General features: G+C 40.9%; 1 protein-coding gene across 3 annotated transcripts in view; it reads right to left on the bottom strand.

Moving 5' to 3' along the window:
• The window catches only part of SNX13 (sorting nexin 13), a 159,524-nt gene that overhangs the window by 20,695 nt on the left and 117,260 nt on the right, over positions 1 to 21,569 (bottom strand). For 2 of the 3 annotated variants that reach the window (XM_077811398.1, XM_077811401.1), the window contains 4 exons: positions 15,075 to 15,214; positions 8,260 to 8,367; positions 6,403 to 6,513; positions 4,237 to 4,398 (listed from right to left, as the gene is read on the bottom strand). In XM_077811398.1, coding sequence (XP_077667524.1) covers positions 4,237 to 4,398; positions 6,403 to 6,513; positions 8,260 to 8,367; positions 15,075 to 15,214 — 521 coding nt within the window. The remainder of the gene's footprint in view (positions 1 to 4,236; positions 4,399 to 6,402; positions 6,514 to 8,259; positions 8,368 to 15,074; positions 15,215 to 21,569) is intronic. The other variant, XM_077811400.1, reaches the window with a different exon arrangement.

The raw sequence follows: 21,569 nt of genomic DNA, 5'->3' as shown, positions 1-21,569 counted from the left end.
AGACTGTGACTTTTCGGGGACCAAAACTGTGGACATTTCCTATGGCACCTCATTGCAAACAGAGTTGCTTGGGAATCCCCCAGAGCTGGAAAATGGACCTGGCTACATCTGGATGAAGAGACCACTCCTAGTGACTCAAAAATGACCTGCTTAGGTGATCTGACAGCTCTATCTGCATACCGGGAAGGTAAGAGCCTTTGAGATCGATTGTGTTGGTAATACAGGAATCCCATAGATAACTGTGTCATAGCAGAACTGGGACGAGTGGGCCCCTCCTTATCTGTTGAGACAGAACATTGACTGTGTGTGGTCTGTAAGAGCGAGCAGGTTTTTTTCCCTTGATATTAGTTACGGCAGATGGCTAGATGGCACGGCAGATGGCTAGCTCTCAACTCTGACATCTACATGAAGAATCATGTCCTTTGTGGACCATAACCCCTATGACTGAAGGGAATCCAGATGAGCCCCCCAGTTCAGGAAAGACATATCCATTACTAACATTAGCGATGGTTGAGGACAAATGGAACTCCTATGCAAATTTGACAGGGTTTGTCCACCAGTCCAGGCAATAAAATGTGAGAGGGCACTCTGAGCAGTGTTCAAATGGTGATGGCTCAGCAAAAATACTGAGGCCAGCCAATCTTGTAGAATCCTGAAACACAATCTGACATACCAGACCACATACTTGCAAGAGACCATATGTTCCAGAAACCTCATACAATTCTGTGCAGTTGTAAGGATAAACCTTAAAATCTAAAATGATGGATCAAATTGTCGGATGCCTTGACTCTGGAAAGAAACTCTGGCTTGGATACAATCCAGTACTGCTCCTATAAATTCTATCCTCTGAATTGGTGAGAAGATAGACTTTTCTGAGTTAATCGACAGACCCAGTGACTTGAAAGTTGACTGAATGAGAGATACACTGAAGAGTATCTGAACTGTGGAATGGTGCCTCACAACTAGTCTTCCAGGTAGGGACAGACATGTACTCCTAATCTTGTCAGAAAGGCAGTTACCATTGCCATACATTTTGTAATAACCCGGGAAGCTGCCCATTGGCCAAAGGACAACACTGCAAACTGGTAATGAGATTAATTTATTAGGAACCTGAGATACTTCCTGTGGCCTTGACAAATCATCACATGGAAATAGGGGTCCTTTAAGTCAAGGGCAACATACAAATCTCCAGGATCCAGGGAGAGAATAATGGAAGCCAGCATGACCATGCAAAACTTTATCTATTTTAGATATCTGCTTGCTTTGATGCAGGAGGAAGAAAGGAGGAAGTTTGCCAGAGAGTCTTGATGGGTTCGTTTATTTGCGGTGCCACCCAAGATGGAACAGCAGAGGCCAGAATAGCAGGTTTTGAGAAGATTCCCTAACCTCTTCTACCTGAATGTCCAAGGCCGACGTCTCCTGTAATCATCAGAAGGGGCAAAGACACCTCCAAGGAAACTGCTTCATTTGGACCTGATGAAGCTAGCACAGGTTGAGGTAGATGAGCCTCCTCTGTTAGTTGTCCCACCGAATGCTCCTGAACATCATCTTCCTGCTTGGGATCAGGAGGAGCTCAACAATCTGACTCTCAACTTCTAGCCCAGGGAAACTGAATGCCACTGATGAGGTGAGGATCTGGAAATGGGAAAACCTTCATGGATTGCAGAAGGGCCACTGAATAGACGCTGGAGCCAATGTCATGCAGCCCACGCATGCAGGCCAGCACTAGACACAGGGTCTCACAATTATCCCAGAAGATAAGATCTAGGAAGGGAGTGACAAGAGACACTGCAGCTGGGAAACATAGGAGGCAACCCCAAGTTAAAAGAAGAATTGCCTTCTCCTGACTATGGAGGAGCCATTCCAGTCAGTGCCAGGGACTGAGAGTCCTGGGAAGAGCAAAGAGAAGCCATCAATGCTGGCTTCTTTCTCAACAGTACTGGAGGGCAGAGCTCCAGGACCCAGGAGGTTGACTCAGTACTGGGCCCTCCACTGGTTCCAAGTGGTTTACCAGTACTGGAGGAATGATCTCCTGCACCGCTGGGGACACTGGCACCAATAAGCTTAGCAAGTCCCTTGCAGCTTGAAATGTGTCTGGCATGGACAGTACCAGGAATGTCTCTGACTGGTGTGCAAGAGATTTAGATGGTGCCACAACCATGAAGGTACCTCTTCGGGCCTCAGACTTGACAGTGCCTGCCTCTGTGCAGGAGTCAACGGGTCGACTTAGCTGATGAATAAGTGGAGGAGTGCTTCGATTATGACTGCATTCTACTCACTTTGTCCCCTTTCCTGGCAGACTCTGGGGCTGAAGAGCTGCCTCTCCCAGCAGCGTCTTTGAAAGACTTCTGTTTCTTTCTGGACACAGTGATTCAGTCTGTATCAAAGGCACACATCTCTCAGATGCTGATGTACTTGGTACCCTCTCTGACCAAGAAGGTTCTGAAGGTGGTTTCAGAATGGCTTCTATCAAAAGAAACTTCAGCCTGGCTTCTCCATCTTCCTTGGTCTGAGGCTTGAAGTCCTTTCATTGATCCCTAATATGTGACTCATCCAAGCATTTCAAGCAACTAGAGTGTGGGTCACTCACAGGCATGGACTTCGAGCATGCCAGGCAAGATACTTCCAAAGGCATTCTTTGGTACTGCTAATGGAACTCCAAATGTGGGAAAAACTAAGACTAAAACTAACTCAAACACTAACTGACCCTAATAACTACACAAATATATAACTACATATATGAAAAAAAACATGCTGAGAGCACTTGCTAAAGCAAGACCAACAGATTCCAACATTAGTCACAGGTGATAAGAATGAAAGTGGGGGTGTGAATCATCTGTGCCCTTTATATCTACACACAGCAGTGTGAGGCAGCACAAGGAGCTCAAGCTGCACTGACAGGTACTAGTGAGGGAAAGTTTTCCATCAACTGTGGTTTGGGATGCACACACACCAAGAGTGGAATGCTCACGTGCAATCAGTCAAAGAAGGAAGCAGAGTTCCCACTCCCTACTTACAACCTTAGATACCTGGTACACTAAGGGTGGGTAAGATCAGGAAAGAAGTTCAAATTATCCAAAGATATAAGTTAGCCAAGGAGAAGAAAGAGAGCCCTGACAGGACCAATGCCAGCAAGCAGGCAATTAAATCACTGTTGAGTTTTCCCACTTCTAGTGCAGGATCAGATGAGTAGAATACTTTCCTCTATTCCTACCCTTTCAGTTGTCAAGGCAGCCCCTCTAAGGAAGAAAAATAAATTGCATGACCGATGGGAGATTTGGTCAAGAGTGGGTGGTGTACAGAAGATCACCACAGCTTCTTCTTCCCTCCTAGCAACACCATAGACTTGGTGGGGAAGAGAGCGGAGCCAGCAGCTTAGGTGACACCGGCAGGAAGCCATCATAAAACCTGGCAGCAGAAGCAGGAAGACTAGACTTAGCTCCTTATCAATGCTCCCTTGTCTGCTTTCAATGTCTGTGGAGCTTAGGATTTCTTCACCTCTTTCCTGATGCTCAGTTGCCAGATGCAGGGGAGAAAAATGCACAGGATTGCCTATTGCCCTGTAGATTTTCTGTATGAAGTACTAGCACCTTCCTGCCTCCTCTCTTCAAACAGCAAGTGTTGCTTCCTTGCTGAGGGACTTCATTAGCAATTTCAGCAGGGAGGGGAGTGGGGAAGGGTCTTCCTAGAAATATCAACTTCCTAGAAACATCAAGGAAGCAAGAAAGAGTAAATCAGGGCCATCTAAAAATTGGTTTGGGTCATAAAAGCACTTTTATTTACCGTAAACCTTATTTCGAAGAGAGCGTCAGTAAAAAATGGGATGCCAGTTGTGCTTTGGGTCTACTCCTGTTTCAGATTTTGCGGAGTTGTTGGCCTAAATAAATCATGGGGCAATATGTAATTTTTTGCACAATATTTCCATCAATTTGAAATATGATGCCTTTTAATTTTACCTAATGCCTTCTCTTTTTTTTTTGTAGTTTAAAAGCAACTAGGTGTCTGTTTTATCTTCTCTATATCATTAATTACCTTGTATATTGCTTTCTTTTGGAACTCCAATTACTCTTCAACTTTCCAAAGTAAATAGAACCCTTGCATAATAGTCGTTTCGCTATTCTTAGCCTTTTATATTCAATAGGGTGTTTAACATTTGTTTTTAGATAAGGGGACCCAAACCTGAATGTCATCTCCTGTTAGACTCTACTATATATTACCTCACCAATACATTCTTACCTTGAAAAATGATTGCTTTATGTCTTGTCCCAATCTTTCTGACATTTTGCCCATGTTGTCTGACATTTTGGTCATCCCCTCTGCCAGGCTGTCAGGCAGGGACTTGACTGCATTTGAAACATTTCTCATGGAGTTACGCAGTGGATTTACAAATGTGTCCATCTGAAGGGGAAAACATTTACCACGATTGCATATCCTACGGAGGACACTAGTACAACCATCAAGTAAGAAAAAAGTCACACTGTTCTAGAGAATAAACCGATTTATAGTACAACTCTTACTTTGAATATAAAAATTCAATTGATACACGCACTAGATTAAGTATTTTTACTTCAGTATTTTCACTCAGATATACTGGAAACACTATCTAATGTGGACAAAAATTAATTGGCTATCAACGCTTAAAATTTTGGAACAATGTGTTAAACACAGAATAAGGAATTTCACCAGCTGAAATCAGACATCAGACATGTTTTACTAAAAGGTCTTCAAGGTTCTGCCCCAAGACTTATTAGTTAAAATGAATTCTGCATTTATTTTTTACAATCATGTATATTTGAAATGTTTGGGAAATCTATATGCAGTTGTTTGATATCTTTGTATCATATTATCTTAATATATGGACAAGTTTCCCCATGTATATAACAAAACTATACTTTAAGCAACATTTCTATGTATTGCGATAAAGTGCTGAAGTTTGTTTCCCACTGAGTTCAGAGAAACATTTTAGCTTCAGTCTAATCTATATTAGTTTCCATTTCCTCACATTCCCACTCTAACTGCCTACACCTATCAAATCCTCATTTATTGCTCCTTCTTCAGTCTCAGCTTCATGCCTTCATTCATAGCACTCCCTTATGCTTTGAAGCGTTTTCAATTTTTTGCCCACTAATTGTCCTTTCTCTCCTCCGAACTCACTTCTTCCAGAAGCGCTACCTCCCTAGTTCTCATCTCATCTCCAACCTGACTCACTGTCCCATATCTTGTCCAAATAGCATCATGGTGATTTGTTAAGTCTAACATGTTCAGCATTAGGCGCACACATTTAAATTATTTTTAGTAAAATATTTCATGGAGACTAATTATGAGTGTTCTGATATTTTCAATGCACACTATTTCTTAAGAACAGTGCAAGTAACAAAAACACACTACCTAGTGTAATAGTCTACAAAAGGAAAAGATAAGGTTATGAAAGATCCAATACATTTGGAAAGCAGAACACTAAATCTTTATTCTTTTGTGGACATTACATAAAGCTAGATAAATTCAGAATGATGTTTTACAGTCAACTCTACGGACGTAAATTTTTAAAGAATGCAGTTTAAATAACTGAAAAGTAACTTTTTGAATAGTTTAAGATGTTGGACATGCAGGTCACTGGAAATCTGGCAATGATGAGGACCTAATTTGCAAAAGCAGCTGCCCATGCAAAATGGGCAATTGTAAACACAAGTGTCTATTTGCAGAGACTCCAATTTCACAAACACAACTGAGTTTTTTCCCCCATTATTCTGATGCTGAATTCAGCTGTCTCATTTCTAAGTGACTCACTGAGGAGACTGGTCTCTAAACTTTTTGACTCAACAGGGAACAGTTGTCTGAGAATTTTTTTTTGTGCAGGCTTAACGGTGGACACATGACTTTGGTGCTTATCTCCATGTATTCTCTGCTGGCTGAATGTGAAACAGCATTAACAGCAGCCTTAGAAGGTAAACACATTACATATTTTGGGCTGGAGAGCGGAAGTCATGATAGCAGCAGCCATGTGTTCAGTTGGAGGTGGGTAGGAGATTGGGAAAGGAACGGGAGAACAGGAATCTTTGATGGGAAGTTAACTTGTCAACAATAGAATTAAAAAGCCTTCTGTAGCATATTCAACACCCACTCATTTCTTGGAAATTTGGTTTCCTTGACTTACAAATAAACACATTTTAAAAATGGCTAAGTTCTTAATTCTATACTGGTCTTATTTCCTGATATATTATTGTCGCTTTCTGATAACACACATTACAAATACAATGCAAATTCAAAAATTGCTTGCACATGAAATAAAACACTATGGTTTATAACTGTCTGCAGTCAGTTACTGATATGTTCAATTCATTTAATAAGTTATGGCACCAAACGCATCACTAAAATCTGCTAAATATTAAATGCCATTCTTACCTTTCGAGCAAAATCTCCTTTTCCTTTGCTGTAAGCTTTATTCTCCAGAAAGTCATACACACAATGGGCTAAAGCTGGGGAAGCTTTGATCATTTCAGGATTTAACAACAACTAAGAAAGAAAAGATTAATTGTAAACTTTCAGCTTCTTCCAAAATACAATACCATATTTAGAAAAAAGTCATATCATTTCCTTTCATATGATGAAGATTTTTAATACTGTATGCAGCGACTAAATTTACATATTTGTACAAAGAAGTGTCAGTTTTGAATGTATTTTCTTCATTCTCTCTCTAAACATTACTTCAAGATGAGCATTGTTACAGAGAGGGAAATAAGCATTGCATAATTAATTTTTTTTTAAGAAGGATCTATCAGTTCCACTCTATTTGTAAAATGCATCTTTTTTGGCTATCTTGAAACTAGAGTCTAAAATCAGTAGTTACACTGTAATCAACACTTGGGAAAAATATTGAAATAAAATAAGGTACCATACATATTACAAATGCAGGTTGTTAGACAATCTAAATAGCTGTTAGATTTCATAGCATTTTGTTTACTCTCACTCCCTCTTAGAATTTTACTTAGGCCTGGTCTACATTAACACTATAAGTTGACCCAAGGCACACTAGTTAAGTTACGTAACTAATGTAACTTAAGTCGATGTACCTTAGATCAACTTACAGTGGTGTCCACATTACACTATGTCGATGGGAGACGCTCTCTTGATGACAAAGCTTCCACCTCTCATTGTGGTGCATTATAGACATTGACGGGAGAGAGCTTTCCCATCGACTTAGCGTCTCTTCACCAGATCCGCTAAATCGACGTTGCTGCTTCAACAGCAGCAGCACCGATTTATCGTGCCAGTAAAGACGTGCCCGCTGAAACAAAAAAATTTCTCAGACAACCGTTCCCTGTTGAGTCAAAAAGTTTAGAGACCAGTCTCCTCAGTGAGTCACTTAGAAATGAGACAACTGAATTCAGCATCAGAATAATGGAAGAAAAGAGTGGTTAAACACTTTTTTAAAAAAATGACCAAAAGACAGGAATATTGTTTCAGTCAAGTGAGCACAATTACCAGGACTATATCTTCGCTGCAGTTGGAAGTATGATTTGCAGCCCTATGTAGACTTACCTATGCTATATTAAAGCTAGCTAGCTCACTAAAAATAGCAGCGAGGATAGGGTGGCGTGGACTTCCGTGCAGGCAGCACAAGCAAGTATATACCCAGAGGAGTCAGGCAGGCTTGTGCAGCTTGCATTACCATGTCCTCACTGCTATTTTTAGCAAAATAGGTAAAATAAAGGTAGCATGGGTACATCTACACAAGCTACAAATCACACGCCCAACTGCAGTGTAGATGTAGACTAAGTTTGAAAGTTGACCTGGGAGTGGGGAAAATGAAGAAGGATGCTGAGCTAACAGGAGGGGAAACTTTAACAGCTAGAATAAAGTTTTACTGTTCTATTTATGGTATAAGAGGAGGGATACTCTTCCTTAAGCAATAAACCACTTTCAGTCATTAGGATAAACTACTTCAGTTAATCCAACTAGAAACTGGGTTATTAACACCTTATAAAACTGAGCATCTGCATCCCCCACTTATACTTCAATTATTTAAGTTCTGGTCACTGAAACACAAATGATCAGAGTTAAATTTAGCATTTACCTTCAGCTGTGACATTTACAACATACTTGTGTTGTTCCAAATCAGGGTATTTTATTAAGACAATCTCATGGTGACTGAATTAACATTTAGTGGAATTTACTGAATACCTGATGGAGAACTATTAGTTCAGGCAGACAGCCATAACTATGAAGGAAAATTTGAAACTAGACTAGTCAAGAACTTACCTGCAAATATGCATTTAAATCTTTTTTCCTCTTCTCTAAAAATTCTCTGTCCATGTTGTTAAATGTCTTTTTACCAGGAAGCTTCAATATACTTGCTAGGTTTTCAAACTAGGAAAACAAACAAACAAAAAAAAGGAGGTTAAAAATATTTTTATTGTGATTTTTTTAAAAAAAAAATAGATTGGAAGGCCAGAAGGATCCATTATATCATCTATTCTGAACTCCTGCATAACGTGTCAACTTGATGCAACCACTTATTTTTAAATTAGAACTCTACAAAATATTCACATAGAATATTGCACATTGGAAGCATCTGCAACCCCCTTCAAAACGTCCTCCTGCCTCCTCTCCAAGTCAGCCAGCTTGCTGCCATTCTCCACAAGTCCTCAGAGGCCTTGCTTACCACTGTAGTCTTCTGGGGAAGTGGCCTCCTTCCTACTACTGCTGCTTCCATTCTTTAACTGTCTGGACCTATGCCAAGATCTTTTGGGATGTCACATGGCTGACTGCATACTGTATCTTTGGGGGAGCAACACCAGTTAGAAAAGCGAAACACCCCCAGACCTGAAAGTGACCACTGTCACATTAAACGCAGAGCAAGATAGGCACATCACAGCACACTTGCAAAGGAATCCACAGTTTCTCTAGCATTCATATGCTAGGCAATCAAGTCTCAAATTCTTGGCATATGAATTCTGGGAATCAGAGTTACCCTTAGTTATCGCACTAAACCTCAGAGGCCATTATATGCCCTTGGGCTTAGGGTAGCAGCACATATTGGTGAGGCTAAAGTGCTTTTCTGTCCCACTGCTTTATATGGAGGAGGGTTTTTTTAGACCCTCCAGAGAGACCTTGTATTTTAGGGAGATAGTGTCTTCCCATGGCAATACCCTAGAATATTTAAGGTTGTAAAAATAGAACCTGAAGACTCAGACAGTGCTCTTCATGCTCAGCAAGCCCAGATTTGCTACTAGAAACATCTAAGAGACTGGCAGGAACCTGTGTCTTCTGAAGGGGTAAGTGGAATTTAGTTAAGAACCACCTGTGGGAGTGAGGGAACGACTGTTCTCAGGATGTGTGAAGTCCGATCAAACAGGGGAGGGTTGGTTCATTTCCAGTTCCTGCAATGTGAACTCCAGGGCTGAGTCTGTGAAGACCACCAAACCCTGCAAGGTTTCCACAGCTCTAAATGAATTACAATGTGTAGGAAGAGCTGTGTAGAACCATTTGCCCTTTTGGCTTTAAGTCTAGTTCACTCTCAAAATGCGTGTCACATAGGACGACTACTAGAGAGACAGACACAAAATAGCCTGTTAAAACTATACTACTCAGAAGCCCTGGAAGTGGAAGATAGGCTGTCCAGCACGGTTAGTTGGTTTCAACGGCGTGTCTCAGAATTCATTAAAATACTAACTTCTAGAAACTGGAAGCAACCCTATAGTATTTTCAAGATGCAACACCAAGGTCAGAAAACAAAAAATGCTAACAGAAGCTCAACCTAAAAAAAAGCACTAAAAAGTAAATATCTATACTATCTTATAGTCCGACAAACTGTTTTAAATTAATATCAGAGCGTTAAGCACTTTTTTTTATAACAAAGACATCTTTATAAATTTGTATCTCATGTACAGCAACTTTCCGATTCACAACTTCTTTACATTTCAAACAGACACAAACTATCATCACAAAAAAAGTTAATGACACAGCTAAAGCGAAGTTCAAGGTCACGATCAAGTGCTGAGTTTCTGCAATCCTACAAAAGGTAGTGCTAATCTTTAGTTTCTACATCCCTATTGGTCGAAGATGATATTCTTATTAATGCATCCAGAGAAGCTGGTTTCAGTAGCAGAAGAACTTTGAGCTCCCACTTCCTGTCTTACACAGCCACCCACTACAAATCTTCTGCCCCTTGCTTCTAGGGTGGGTTGCTCAGTCTGAAACCAATGCCACAAGCCAGCTTTGTGAAAGTTGAAGAAAAATAAGAGTTACCAAACATCCCAACCCTCCTTTATGAAGGCTCAAATACTTATGACTCATTTCTGGGCTCTTATTTATAATAAAATATTGGGCCTAATTCAAAGCTACCACAGGGAAGTGTAAAGTACCCCTTCCCTGAATCAGCTAAAACCATTGCACTACAGAGGAGATTAACTGTCTCAGGATAATTAAAGCTTTACTTCTTCCTCACTATTAAACCCCAGCTCTGGATGTTATTTATTTTTAGAGAGTCTCTATTAATAATGTGATGGTTCTTCCTGCTAGCTAAAAATTAAATATAAAAAGGCAAAAACCACAGGACTAGGTTTCCTGCATGTACAAGCTGTGCTTGTGAATCAGGGTGTAGGTGGGCTGTAAGTCGCTAGCTATGGATCCTTGATCTAGCATTGGCAGCCCCTGCACAAGTGAGAACACCTGAGGGGCTGCTTTAGCTTATGCCACTGTTGCAAAGTCCTTTAAGAACCTTACACTAGTGTAAGAGGATAGATGTAATAGAACTCTCGTTCAAACACCACTGTCGCATACTCCCATATTGAAGAGCACAGGAGATACATCAACATCATAGGTACTAACAAGTTACTTACCACACAACGGCATCTAAAATATCTCTTTTTCTCCAAATGGCTAGAATAGCAAATCTCACTGTGTGGTAATACATGGTAGTGTTGCTTTTTAAATCTGTAGATTCAAGATTTTAGATCTTGCAAACACCAACAGATAATGCATTATTTATAAAAGGTTAAAAAGTGGATTCAAAAGAAAGGCCACAGTATGCAAATATTTATAGTTTACACAATTGGAAGATATGCAGGTTAATGAAATACTCTGTGAAAGAGCAAGATTTGTTAGCTAACTTTAATACACAATAACGTTGAACTGAGGTTTACAGCCTGTTCTGTACACACTTCCATAATTACATTTTATAGGTATTTATCTGCAGCTTCAAGAAACTCAATAAAGAATTTGTAAGTGTCAATATTGTTGCTTTAAACTGTAGCACAAACTATGGTGATCGATCTAGAACCTAAGGCAAAACCCACTGAAGTGAATGGAAAGGCTACCACTGACTTCCACAGGGCTTTTAATCTGTGTCTATATGTACAAACTACACTTTTCTAGAATACATTTTATCAGCATGGGGCCAACAACAACTACACATCTTTACCCACTGATGTAAGAGACCTAACACAGCTGTTTCACCTTCATGGATTTCAGGGTGTGATATGTCTTTTTTTTTTTTTAAATAGATATTAATCCTGCAGAGAGGAAGGAGTGCAGAATTGATATACTGAAATATATTATTCTATATCCCCTGCTAGTCAGAGTTGTCCAACTCTGATAATAGTTTTTATAATCTAAAAAAATATTTAATGTGCATATACAAATTATTAAATATAAATGGTATGTGTACAGTATATGTATGTGTATATTACGGATGTAAATAGCATGTAAAAAAAGTAACTCTGTAACCTATTAAAATTATATCGGTTAAACATTTAACCAGGGAACTAGAGGTGAGGGAGGCTGCTGCAGCATCCCCATGTTTTATGTGGAGTCCCAGCAGCTGGGACCCCAAGCATGTGGGGCCGGCAGCCGAGTTTAATCGTTAACTGAAACCGATAAGCATCGAGCTTATCGGTTGATATATGCTTACTTTTCAAGAAGTTGGCCATTTCCATTTAAAAATATTATTTTGACCCTATAAGAACATGGTCACAGATAACTCTCAGAGTATTCAAACCTATTTACACTTCTATTACCAAAAAATAGAGTAAACATATGTTACAGAGCAACAGTTTAGAGTAGTTAAAGGATTTATATAGTCAATAATCTCAACCGCTACTAAGATGTGGTTCAAAAGCATTTGACTCCTTTAAAAGCATTGTGTTGTTAACACTTATTCATGTGAACAGGTTCTACTTTGTACCAGCTGGTGAATTACAAGTCTGCATTTTTCTCTTTTATTTTATGGGGGTTAAGAGTATGAGAATACAGGCAAAGCAATAAAAGGCAGATTGTCTAATAGTATATAGAACTGCCAACAGCTGTCCCCTTCCTAGACCTCACAGATCCTTAGCATTTCACTTAAAAACCTAAATGGCCCATTTCCCAAGCTCAGTTTTTATTTCTTAAGCTCTGTGACAAATACAACAAATGAACTAAAGAACTGTTCCACACCGACTACACTTCTACTGTGAACATTACTCAACTTTCCATAGAAAAATTAAAACAGGTCAACCAAATCTTTCTGAAGATAATTTTTTTTTCATTATTCTTTTGGTAGTTAATTCTAAACACACCTATAAAAAGCATCTCTTTACTTGACCAAATACAAAGGCTTCAATCACTAATATACAAAAACCTATTTTATTTTTAAAAATATGCAAGTATAAGGCTCAGTGCAAATCTTTCTTCATATTAATCATGAGAAAATGCAGTTATATATTACACAAGAGCACATCAATTCAAATAACTGAAATTCATTATCTAATACAATTTTCAACAGTTTTCAATAGTCCTACTTGATGAACACTTGTTTTGCCTGACAAGCTAGGGAAATGGTGTTCATGCTATAGAATCAGTTTTGCAATATGCTACCAACATATTGGGGGGGGCATGGATCAGCGTTCATGTTGCGCTCCCAAACAGTACCCAGCCCAGGCCGGGGAAGCTAATGGTCTAACCAGCGGACCAAATTCGATGATAAATCCTGGTCACATACATTAAAAAGGAGAACCAGCATATATTGAGGACTGTGATCAATTGCTTTCCCTGTCTACTGAAAGCAGGACAAGAATTAATGGGATTAATCTGCAGCAAGAGAGATTCTGGTTATATATTAGGAAAATCTTTCTAATGATAAGGGTAGTTAAGCTCTGGAAGAGGCTTCCAAGGGAGGCTGTGGAATCCCCATGACTGGAAGTTTTTAAGAACCGATTGGGCAGACACCTATCAGAGACAGTATAGGTTTCTTGGTCCTGTCTTAGCTTAGGGGGCTAGACTAGGGGACTGCTTAAAGTCCTTTCCAGCCCTAAAATTCTACGATTTTATGATATGGTAAGAGGAGAGTTGAAAGCAAGGTGGACTGTGGATTTAATATGCAAATTCCTTCATTTGTGTTCTTTGTTCGTACAGCATCTGGTACATTGGGTCTAGGGCTCCTATGCCCTACAGTAATCCAAATAATATAATCATCCTAAACTGACCTGTGTAAATCCTAACACAGCATATACACTTTACCAAAACCAAAGCAGACATCTCTGCCCATACTAGACTGATTTTACCCCCCAGGTATGAACAATATTGTCTTACACCACTCATGGTGATACACTTGATATTGCTTATTCTAATGACCTTTAAAGCACTATCATAACAGGCATAAAAGGGGGAAATTTTCAATCATATCAGTTCAGTTGGGTTAATGTAATATTATTGAAAAGTTTCATTAAGATGCAGGCTAGCCACATTAGCTGGCTGTGTTTTAGTCTACTGGGAGACTACAGGGTAGAATTTGCCTTATTTGTAATTTCCACACCATAGCATGTGGATATGAATCTCTTAAATGAAACCTTAATTCTGAATTTCCTGGGTTTGCAACACTTGGGTTTCAGTTAATTACAGTAACCCTGTAATGTTTTTTGCCCTTAAGTGACTAATACTCTTAACTTTAACTCCATTTTAACAATAGCTTTTTGTCTTGGTATTTCCTTTTTAAAAATCATTGTAAGTTTCATGTATGAACATTAAACAAAGAAACAGAACGCTACTCATTAATATTTCTAATGATTTGAACATAAGTACTAACCATTTAATTTTTTTATTTTATTTTAACTTATGGACAGATTGCTCTCTTCTGGTGCACAGGTCAAACAGCCAAAGTGCACTGGTGAACCTTGCCCTTAATTTGCAACTAATTGGTTTATAGAGCTGTGAGTGAAACTGGTGCTATGTGAAAGAATGGCTGCGGGAACACAGTCACTGAGCTATGCACCTTCCTGTGTTCACCCCATGTTTTTGCCTGAACTCCCCCAACAGTGATGCTCCTATACACAAATGGGTCTGGGGCTTGCCCCACTCCAGCAGGGGAGAAGGGTCGGGGGCTGCTCCATGTGGCTCCCAGAAGCAGTGGCATGGCCCTGCTCCAGCTCCTACGTGTAGGGGCAGTCAGGGGGCTCCGCTCTGCATGCTTCTCCCCACCTCAAGCGCCACTCCTGCAGCTCCCATTGGCCGGGAACTGCGGCCAATGGGAGCTGCAGGGGTGGCGCCTGCGGATGGGGCAGAGTGGGAACATGGCCGCTGCTTCAAGGAGCCTCTTCAGGTAAACGCCACCCAGAGCCTGCACCCCTGAGCCCTTCCCGGACCCCAACCCTCAGCCCTGAGCCCCTTCCTGCCCTCCAAACCCCTCGATCCCAGCCTGGAGCACCCTCCTGAACCCCAAACCCCTCATCCCCAGCCCCACCTCAGAGTCCGCACCCCCAGCCGAAGCCCTCGCACACACACCCCCTGCCCACACCCTGAACTCCTCATTTCTGGCCCCACCCTGGAGCCTGCAGTCCCAAGCAGAGTCCTCCCCCCCTTCCGCACCCCAACCTCAATTTCATGGGCATTCCTGGCCTGTCCATATAATTTCTATTCCCAGATGTGTCCTTTGGGCCAAAAAGTTTGGCCACCCCTGAATTAAGGCCACACAAGTGACAAAGTTATATTAATATAAACTTTTAGTAGCCAATTCTAAACAATGTGATAGCTGCTAAGACACAACCATGCCTTTCAAAGATATACTCATAAGATTAAGCAGTCTCTGTAGGATCCGTTACCTGTTCAGTTATCCTCATGTGGAAGTCATGGAAGTCACTGTAGCGACGATACGTTTTCCATATCTCTTCACTAGTTGGATTTCTCCGATGTACAGTGATCGCATACAGTGCATATGTCTTGCCATGGTCGTTGCATACTCCTGCCACAGCATATGGGTTATAGTCAGCATAGACTAGTAATTTAAAACAAAAATGAAGAGGGAACACAACCAAAGAGGAAGACGAAAGGACACAAGAGACATGAAATGGAAACATCTGAAATGACAGAGCTGGAGATAAAAATGGATGCAAGCAGAAGAATAAACCCTCTGTAGACAGCATCCTCCAGAGACTCCCATATTGTGTAAGCATGATTCTTTAGCTTAGAAGAAAATTATACAAGTTTCACTGATGTATGAAATAAAAAAATATATATGCCTCAAGGAGTATATAAGGTGGTCAGATCTTTAAATACTGAATATCTTTTTGATTGACAAATATTATTTTAGCCTTGCGGATCCCAGGGAATGGGTGAAGGACTCTACTGTAAATCTAGAAAGAGTACTACTCAGCACTCATGTTCAGGTAGTTTCTTCTCTCTAAACATACCATAAGTTTTTCTTTTGCCTCTGCAGATTTCTTCTTTTGGGGTACACACAGAGCTAAAATACTACCAAGCAAAACATTTTAAAACTTTTAATAATATTTAATAGTATAGTTATTCTGTTCTTCTTCTTTTATTACAGATTATTATAATTGTTTACACCGAGGATACAGATACCAATATATTTTTGAAGTGTAGGTTCTCTCAAAGTGGTTATAATTCCAATAATCTATTTTGTACCTTTCCTTCCCCCTTTTCCCTTTCCACCCATAGATTTATAGTGTCTAACACCAGGCGGAAACATTAGATCATCTAGTCTGACCTCCTGTATATCACAGACCATTAAATTTCATCCTGTATTGAGTTCAATAATTTTGAGCCCACTGTGAGAGCCCAAAATGCCAGAGATACAGTTATAGAATTTCCAAGTAAAAACATTAACATGGATTTAAAGTGTAAAGACTTATCAATCAGTGGTAAAATCCACAATGTTAAGAAAGCCTAGAAACAATGCCAAGTTTATACTTAAACATACAATAGAAAGAATGCTATGTTAGGAGGCCAACAGAACTTTGAGTTCCACATATCACCCTAGAAAACATCAAAAACCTTGGCACATTCATCCTACAAAACTCATAGCTTCATTTAATCAATGACTCCAAAAATTGAGAACACATCTTAACTGACAACTTTACTCAGTTGTGCATTTAAAAATACTTTATCATACCAAATGATAGTCTTTTTATCACACTAGTCCCGCTTATTTCCAATTATATACAACCCACAGAAAAAACATGCATGGCAAGGTTTTTAGTTAAAGAGACTATGTTGGAGATAATTGATCAAGAAACATTGAAGCATGCATTTTCAGTAGGTAATAAGGCTGGAACCCCCACTTCGAATTTGGAAAAATAGGTAACTTTACGTAGGTCAAGAAACTTGCGCTCTGAAGACTGGTGGGGGGAATGAATATGTTAAGCAAGGAAGTTCCAGATTTAAAGATCTTTAACTGAGAACATCCTGCCTCTGTGCCTTAGAACAATAACTAGGAACTATGAGTTTGTTCCCCAGCGGATTTCAACCACTAGGTTAAAACACAGGGAGAGAAGCAGTCTTAAAATTAAATGTCACAACCAATGACTTTCTAGAGGGCAGTGTAAAAGGTTTTAAGTCATAGTAGTTTTCAAAGCATTTTGAAATGAAAATATTGTATTGTAACTTTTTGCCATCAGAATTGAAAGCTGCCATATCTTGAACTAATAGGAGTCAAGTAGCTCAAGATGAAACACAATTATAGAAAGGGTGCAGATAGTGATGCCTATAGATAAAGTTGCTTGACACTTTCCATTATAAGACCCTGTTTTCAGTTACTTATAACTTTCCCAAACTTAGATCATCTGGATTGGAACTTTTTTTTTTTTAAGTTTCAGCTAAAACAGCTCAGCTGCGTCTGAGAACAAAGTAGTGAAAAAATATTTTGACCATGTTAAAAAAATATCTTACAACAATTCATCAAGAAGCTCTAACATTGCCATGCCATGGAACAGGGACGTTAAATTTGGCAGGGGGTAGCATTTGTCAGGGAAGCAGTTTTTGTTTTCCTCACAAAGATTCACCCAAATTTGGCTATGTCACAAACCTTTGGAAAAAATTTACAATTTATACATGATCAATAGAAACCCATTAGAGCTTGAAAGCTAAATTGTATGATTTCATGTGCTCCATCCCCCCATAGCCCCAACAGACCTCGCGGACCGCACATGTATAATTCCCACAGAATACGTGAGTATGCCCCATCCAGGGATAATAGGGGCTATGCAGGACTTATCCTGCAATTGCTCCTCCCAGTTGCCAGAAGCCATTGTGGCACTGGGCACAGGAACTAAGAGAAGGGACATTGTCTTTCCTGTGCTCTCAGTGAAGGGCGGGGAAGATGGGATGAGGGGTGGGAGGTGGCCAGAAACAGGACAGGAACTGCCCTTGGGACAGGGACAAAAGGAGAGAGGGAGAAGCTGGGTGAAGAGGCGATAGAAAAAGGAGCAAAAGATCTACTACTACTAGAGCACCCCTGCAGAATCTGGACTTGAACATACTATTCCCGAGTCTCAACTTTTTTTTGCTGTCTAGAAAACAGCTGTGAAACCCACTGGAAAATCGTGCATCTCCAGCCCACTTTAGTAACAGGGTACACACATAAAACAGCATTCTACTGCTACAAGTTATTCCATTACCCCCAGTGTTAGAGAACAGTGTGGTGGATCTAAAGATTCCAACATTGCTGAAGGCCCATATGAGAGTCAATATGTTTCCACATGATGACATTTTTTAAAATCTTTTTTACAATTTTAGAATTAGAAAATGAGATTTAAAAAAAACCATGTAAAAAGAATGTTCAGGTTGCAAAAGGTCAAGCACTCAAAAGTAACAAAATATCAGAATTAAGGTTACCCCTGCAACTTTAATTTGGCCTCCTTATGTATATGTATTATGATATAGTCTTTAATTACATGATCACATTCTATTTATTTCACAGGACTGTTGCCTCATTCAATGAACAGAAAGGACGTGCTTACTGAATGGAAAACTATTCAATATTTTCTTTTATCCTCATCACTCAGAGTGTAGCATTATTTACTGCATGCTATCCAAACTCCTCTCTGAATATAGAAATATTAATTTCCTCATTGGAAATTCTTTCATCATAATGCCTTAATAAATGTGAATTTATTTTCATTACAACCTTGTGGAATAAGGAGGTATTATTCCTATTTTATACACAGGGAACTGAGGCACTGACATTAAAGCCAATATTGTCAGAAGTATCAACTAATTTTGGGTACCCTATTTGAGAAACCTTATTTGACATTTTATAGAAATTCATATGTTCAGGACAGAGCTTCTATTGACCTCAGCTGCAGTTATGAGTACTCAGGTTTCAGAAGGTTGAGTTTTGCTGAATGTTCTGAAAGAGCACAACCTATCACCCAGCAACCTTAACTCTGTATTAACGATGTTTTCTGCCATTGAATTTACTAGCTTTTTAAACAGAAAGAGAAATGTTTGTTGGTAGGAGTCAGTGGTCATTTAAGCAGTTGTAGTTCTCACTTAGTTTGCAGCAGATTTGCTACTGTGGCGAGATAATAATCAAAAAGTCTTAGCTTTATCACTACTCCACAGGGAATTCTGTGCCAAAAAAATAAAAATTGGGCACACAATATTTTAAAGTTCTGCAAAATTCTACAAATTTTATTTGAGAATAAATAAATGTGGAGGCTCCAGCATGGCAGTGGGGAGCACAGGCCACTAACTGCACAGAGGTGGGAGATCACCATGCAAACCGGCTGCCCCTCCCCAGCCCCCGGACATGGACTTGGCAGTGAGGCTACACCTGACAGCGCAGGACCAGGACTGCCCCAGAAACACCCCAGGGCCCTGTCCCTCCATGTCAAGCACACTAGTCAGGCAGGCTCAGCCCAGCAGGATCTAAGTGTGAAGGGGCATAGTGTGGGGAGATCCAGGTGTGGTGTGAGAGAGTTCTGTGCAGGGCTTGGTGGACAGTGTGGGGGGGATCTGGATGAACCTCGTTGGGGGGTGGGTTCTGAGTGCAGAAGCAAAGGGACTCTCAGGGGAGTCCAGGTGAAGGTGGTTGGGGCTCAGTAGAGGTAGTCTGGGTTTGGAGGGCTCAGCGGTGGGTGGGAGGGTGTCCAGGTGCTGGCACAGTGGGGCTCAGTGGGATCGGTTGGGGGTCAAGTTCTGTACAGTGACCCCTCCCCCCCTACGGCTGAGGAGTGATGGGGACCGGAAGCGGTGGGGGTGGGGGGGAGGGTACAGAGCTTCCTGCAGCTGGAGAGGTTTCGTAGGGGGTGGGGGGTCTGACTCAGCCCTGGCCACTCCTTGCAGGAGAAGAGGAAGTCCCATCCTCCCCAGCCCAGCTGGGACTAGCACCTGAGCCTGGCACAGGGCAGGAGCCACTGGTCGGGATGCCCCATCCCATCCCCTCCCCCCAGTGATTTACTTCTCCTCTGGCTGCTCTGGACACCCAAAACCACACACCTGTGCTGTTGGGAAGCGGTACATGACTGCTTTTGCGGCTTCCTTTGCTTCCCCATCAGAAAATCATGTTTCTGTGGCGAAGCAAAAAAATCTGCAGACGACATGAATTCTGCGCACGTGCAGTGACACAGAATTCCCTCAGGAGTAATTTAATATAGTGATTTTCATGACTATGTCACAAAGAATTTTACATCATTATCCCCATTTTACAGATGGGAAACAAAGGCACAGAGAGGTGAAATGACTTGTCCTAGGTCATCCAGCAGGCCAGGGACAAAGCTAGTAATAGTCCCAGTCCACACTGTTGCTATGTGATTCCTCAATGCTCCTCCCCAATCCTGTACATTTTGTTTGAGTGAAAAAGGGATAATGGTTAAGCATTACAATGTGTAATTGTTAACAGGAACAGTGAAACTCATCCACAGTTCACGTCCCAAAACCTTGACAGTTTTATTACATGGCAGTTACAATAACTTTAAGCAACTGAGAGAAGACTGATGTGTGTGTCTTCTTCTGTATCTCCTCCCGCACCATGCAGCCCATCCTCAATTCCAGTTCACCTTTCCGTTTCATTAAGCCAGTAGTTGACACTCTAGAAGCTATTACCATTTAAGAAGTTCCTCCTTGCTGTCTTCTGCCCTATGCTACTGTGTACACTCATTATAGAGAGCAATTTACTAGAGGGCCACAAACTACCTCGGCTATCTGGCCTGAGTTGCACACTGAGATAGACCCCTCACTCCCACTGCCCATCCTAGCTGGGACACTCCTGCCATTGTTTCTGCCAGGCCTCCTCAGCCATGTGCCAGGCCCTCCCAGTTCACCCCTCCTCCGCACACTCTAGCCAGCCCTCCCCACCCCACATAGGGTGGATGTGTAGCTTAACTACTCATTTTCTGGAATTCAGATATTTAAATCTGCATGACCTTCAGCCTTTCCCTCCCAAAATATTGGCTTATATAGAGGCAAGGAGAGGGGCTCAGAGATCCACTGAGGGACAGGACCATCTAGACCCCAGCTCACAGAGGTGGGGCAAGGAGAAATGCTGATCCCCACAAGAGGTTAAGTCCCCCATATTGGGGATTCTCACTTCCCAGTGTCCCAACCCCTCTCCATAATCCCCCTCTCCTTGCTGCACTCTAAATCCTTTCCCCCCCATTCCCAAATCTCTTCCACCCCATCACTTTCCCCTCCCAGAAAACATCTGCATATGTAATTTATTTTTGTTTCAAAAACAGTTTCAGCACCTTCTGAATATTCTGCTGTACTCTGACTACTTTTCCTCAAAACAAAACCTTTGATAGAATCAGATGCCTCCTTTAATAATTTCAGATTTCTGCCAATGGTTGGATTTGAACTCTCAGTGCTTGGACGCTTTTCAGGTCTGATGGTTGGAACATTCCCCTTTGAGCCATTCAGTTCCTGTAACTCAGATATTAACAAGCTAATTAGCTTCGCGCTCTCTGCATGCACAGCATAAACTTTGTGGTGTGCCACCAAGCACTTATGTAGCTGACATGTAAAAGAACCAAACTCTTTGGGTAATAATGCTGCAATTTGATTTTCCCAAAACCGCTAAGTGTGGCATGCACTATGTTAGAGTAACTCAAGTGTTTGGGATGCTGGTGCTATGGAGACTTAGTTTATCTCTATCTGTTCACAAAAAAATCACCACCAAAACATGACCACTTTAAGTTGTTCTTTCAGGAGACTGTCCCTCAGGAACTCCCTATTCAAATGGCCTCCAAACTGGATCACTGACCAATCCCCGTTCCCCCCATGAGGCAAACAAAATCTCAAGGCAATATGAGTTACTGTGAGGATTTCAGAGCACTTATAGAAATCAAGATGTAAAAGAA

This window comes from Eretmochelys imbricata, chromosome 2, assembly GCF_965152235.1.
Source record: "Eretmochelys imbricata isolate rEreImb1 chromosome 2, rEreImb1.hap1, whole genome shotgun sequence".
In the NCBI taxonomy this organism is placed as follows: Eukaryota; Metazoa; Chordata; order Testudines; family Cheloniidae; genus Eretmochelys; species Eretmochelys imbricata.
The sequence above is the reverse complement of the archived record's forward strand: the minus strand, read 5'-3'. Positions and strand labels throughout refer to the sequence as shown.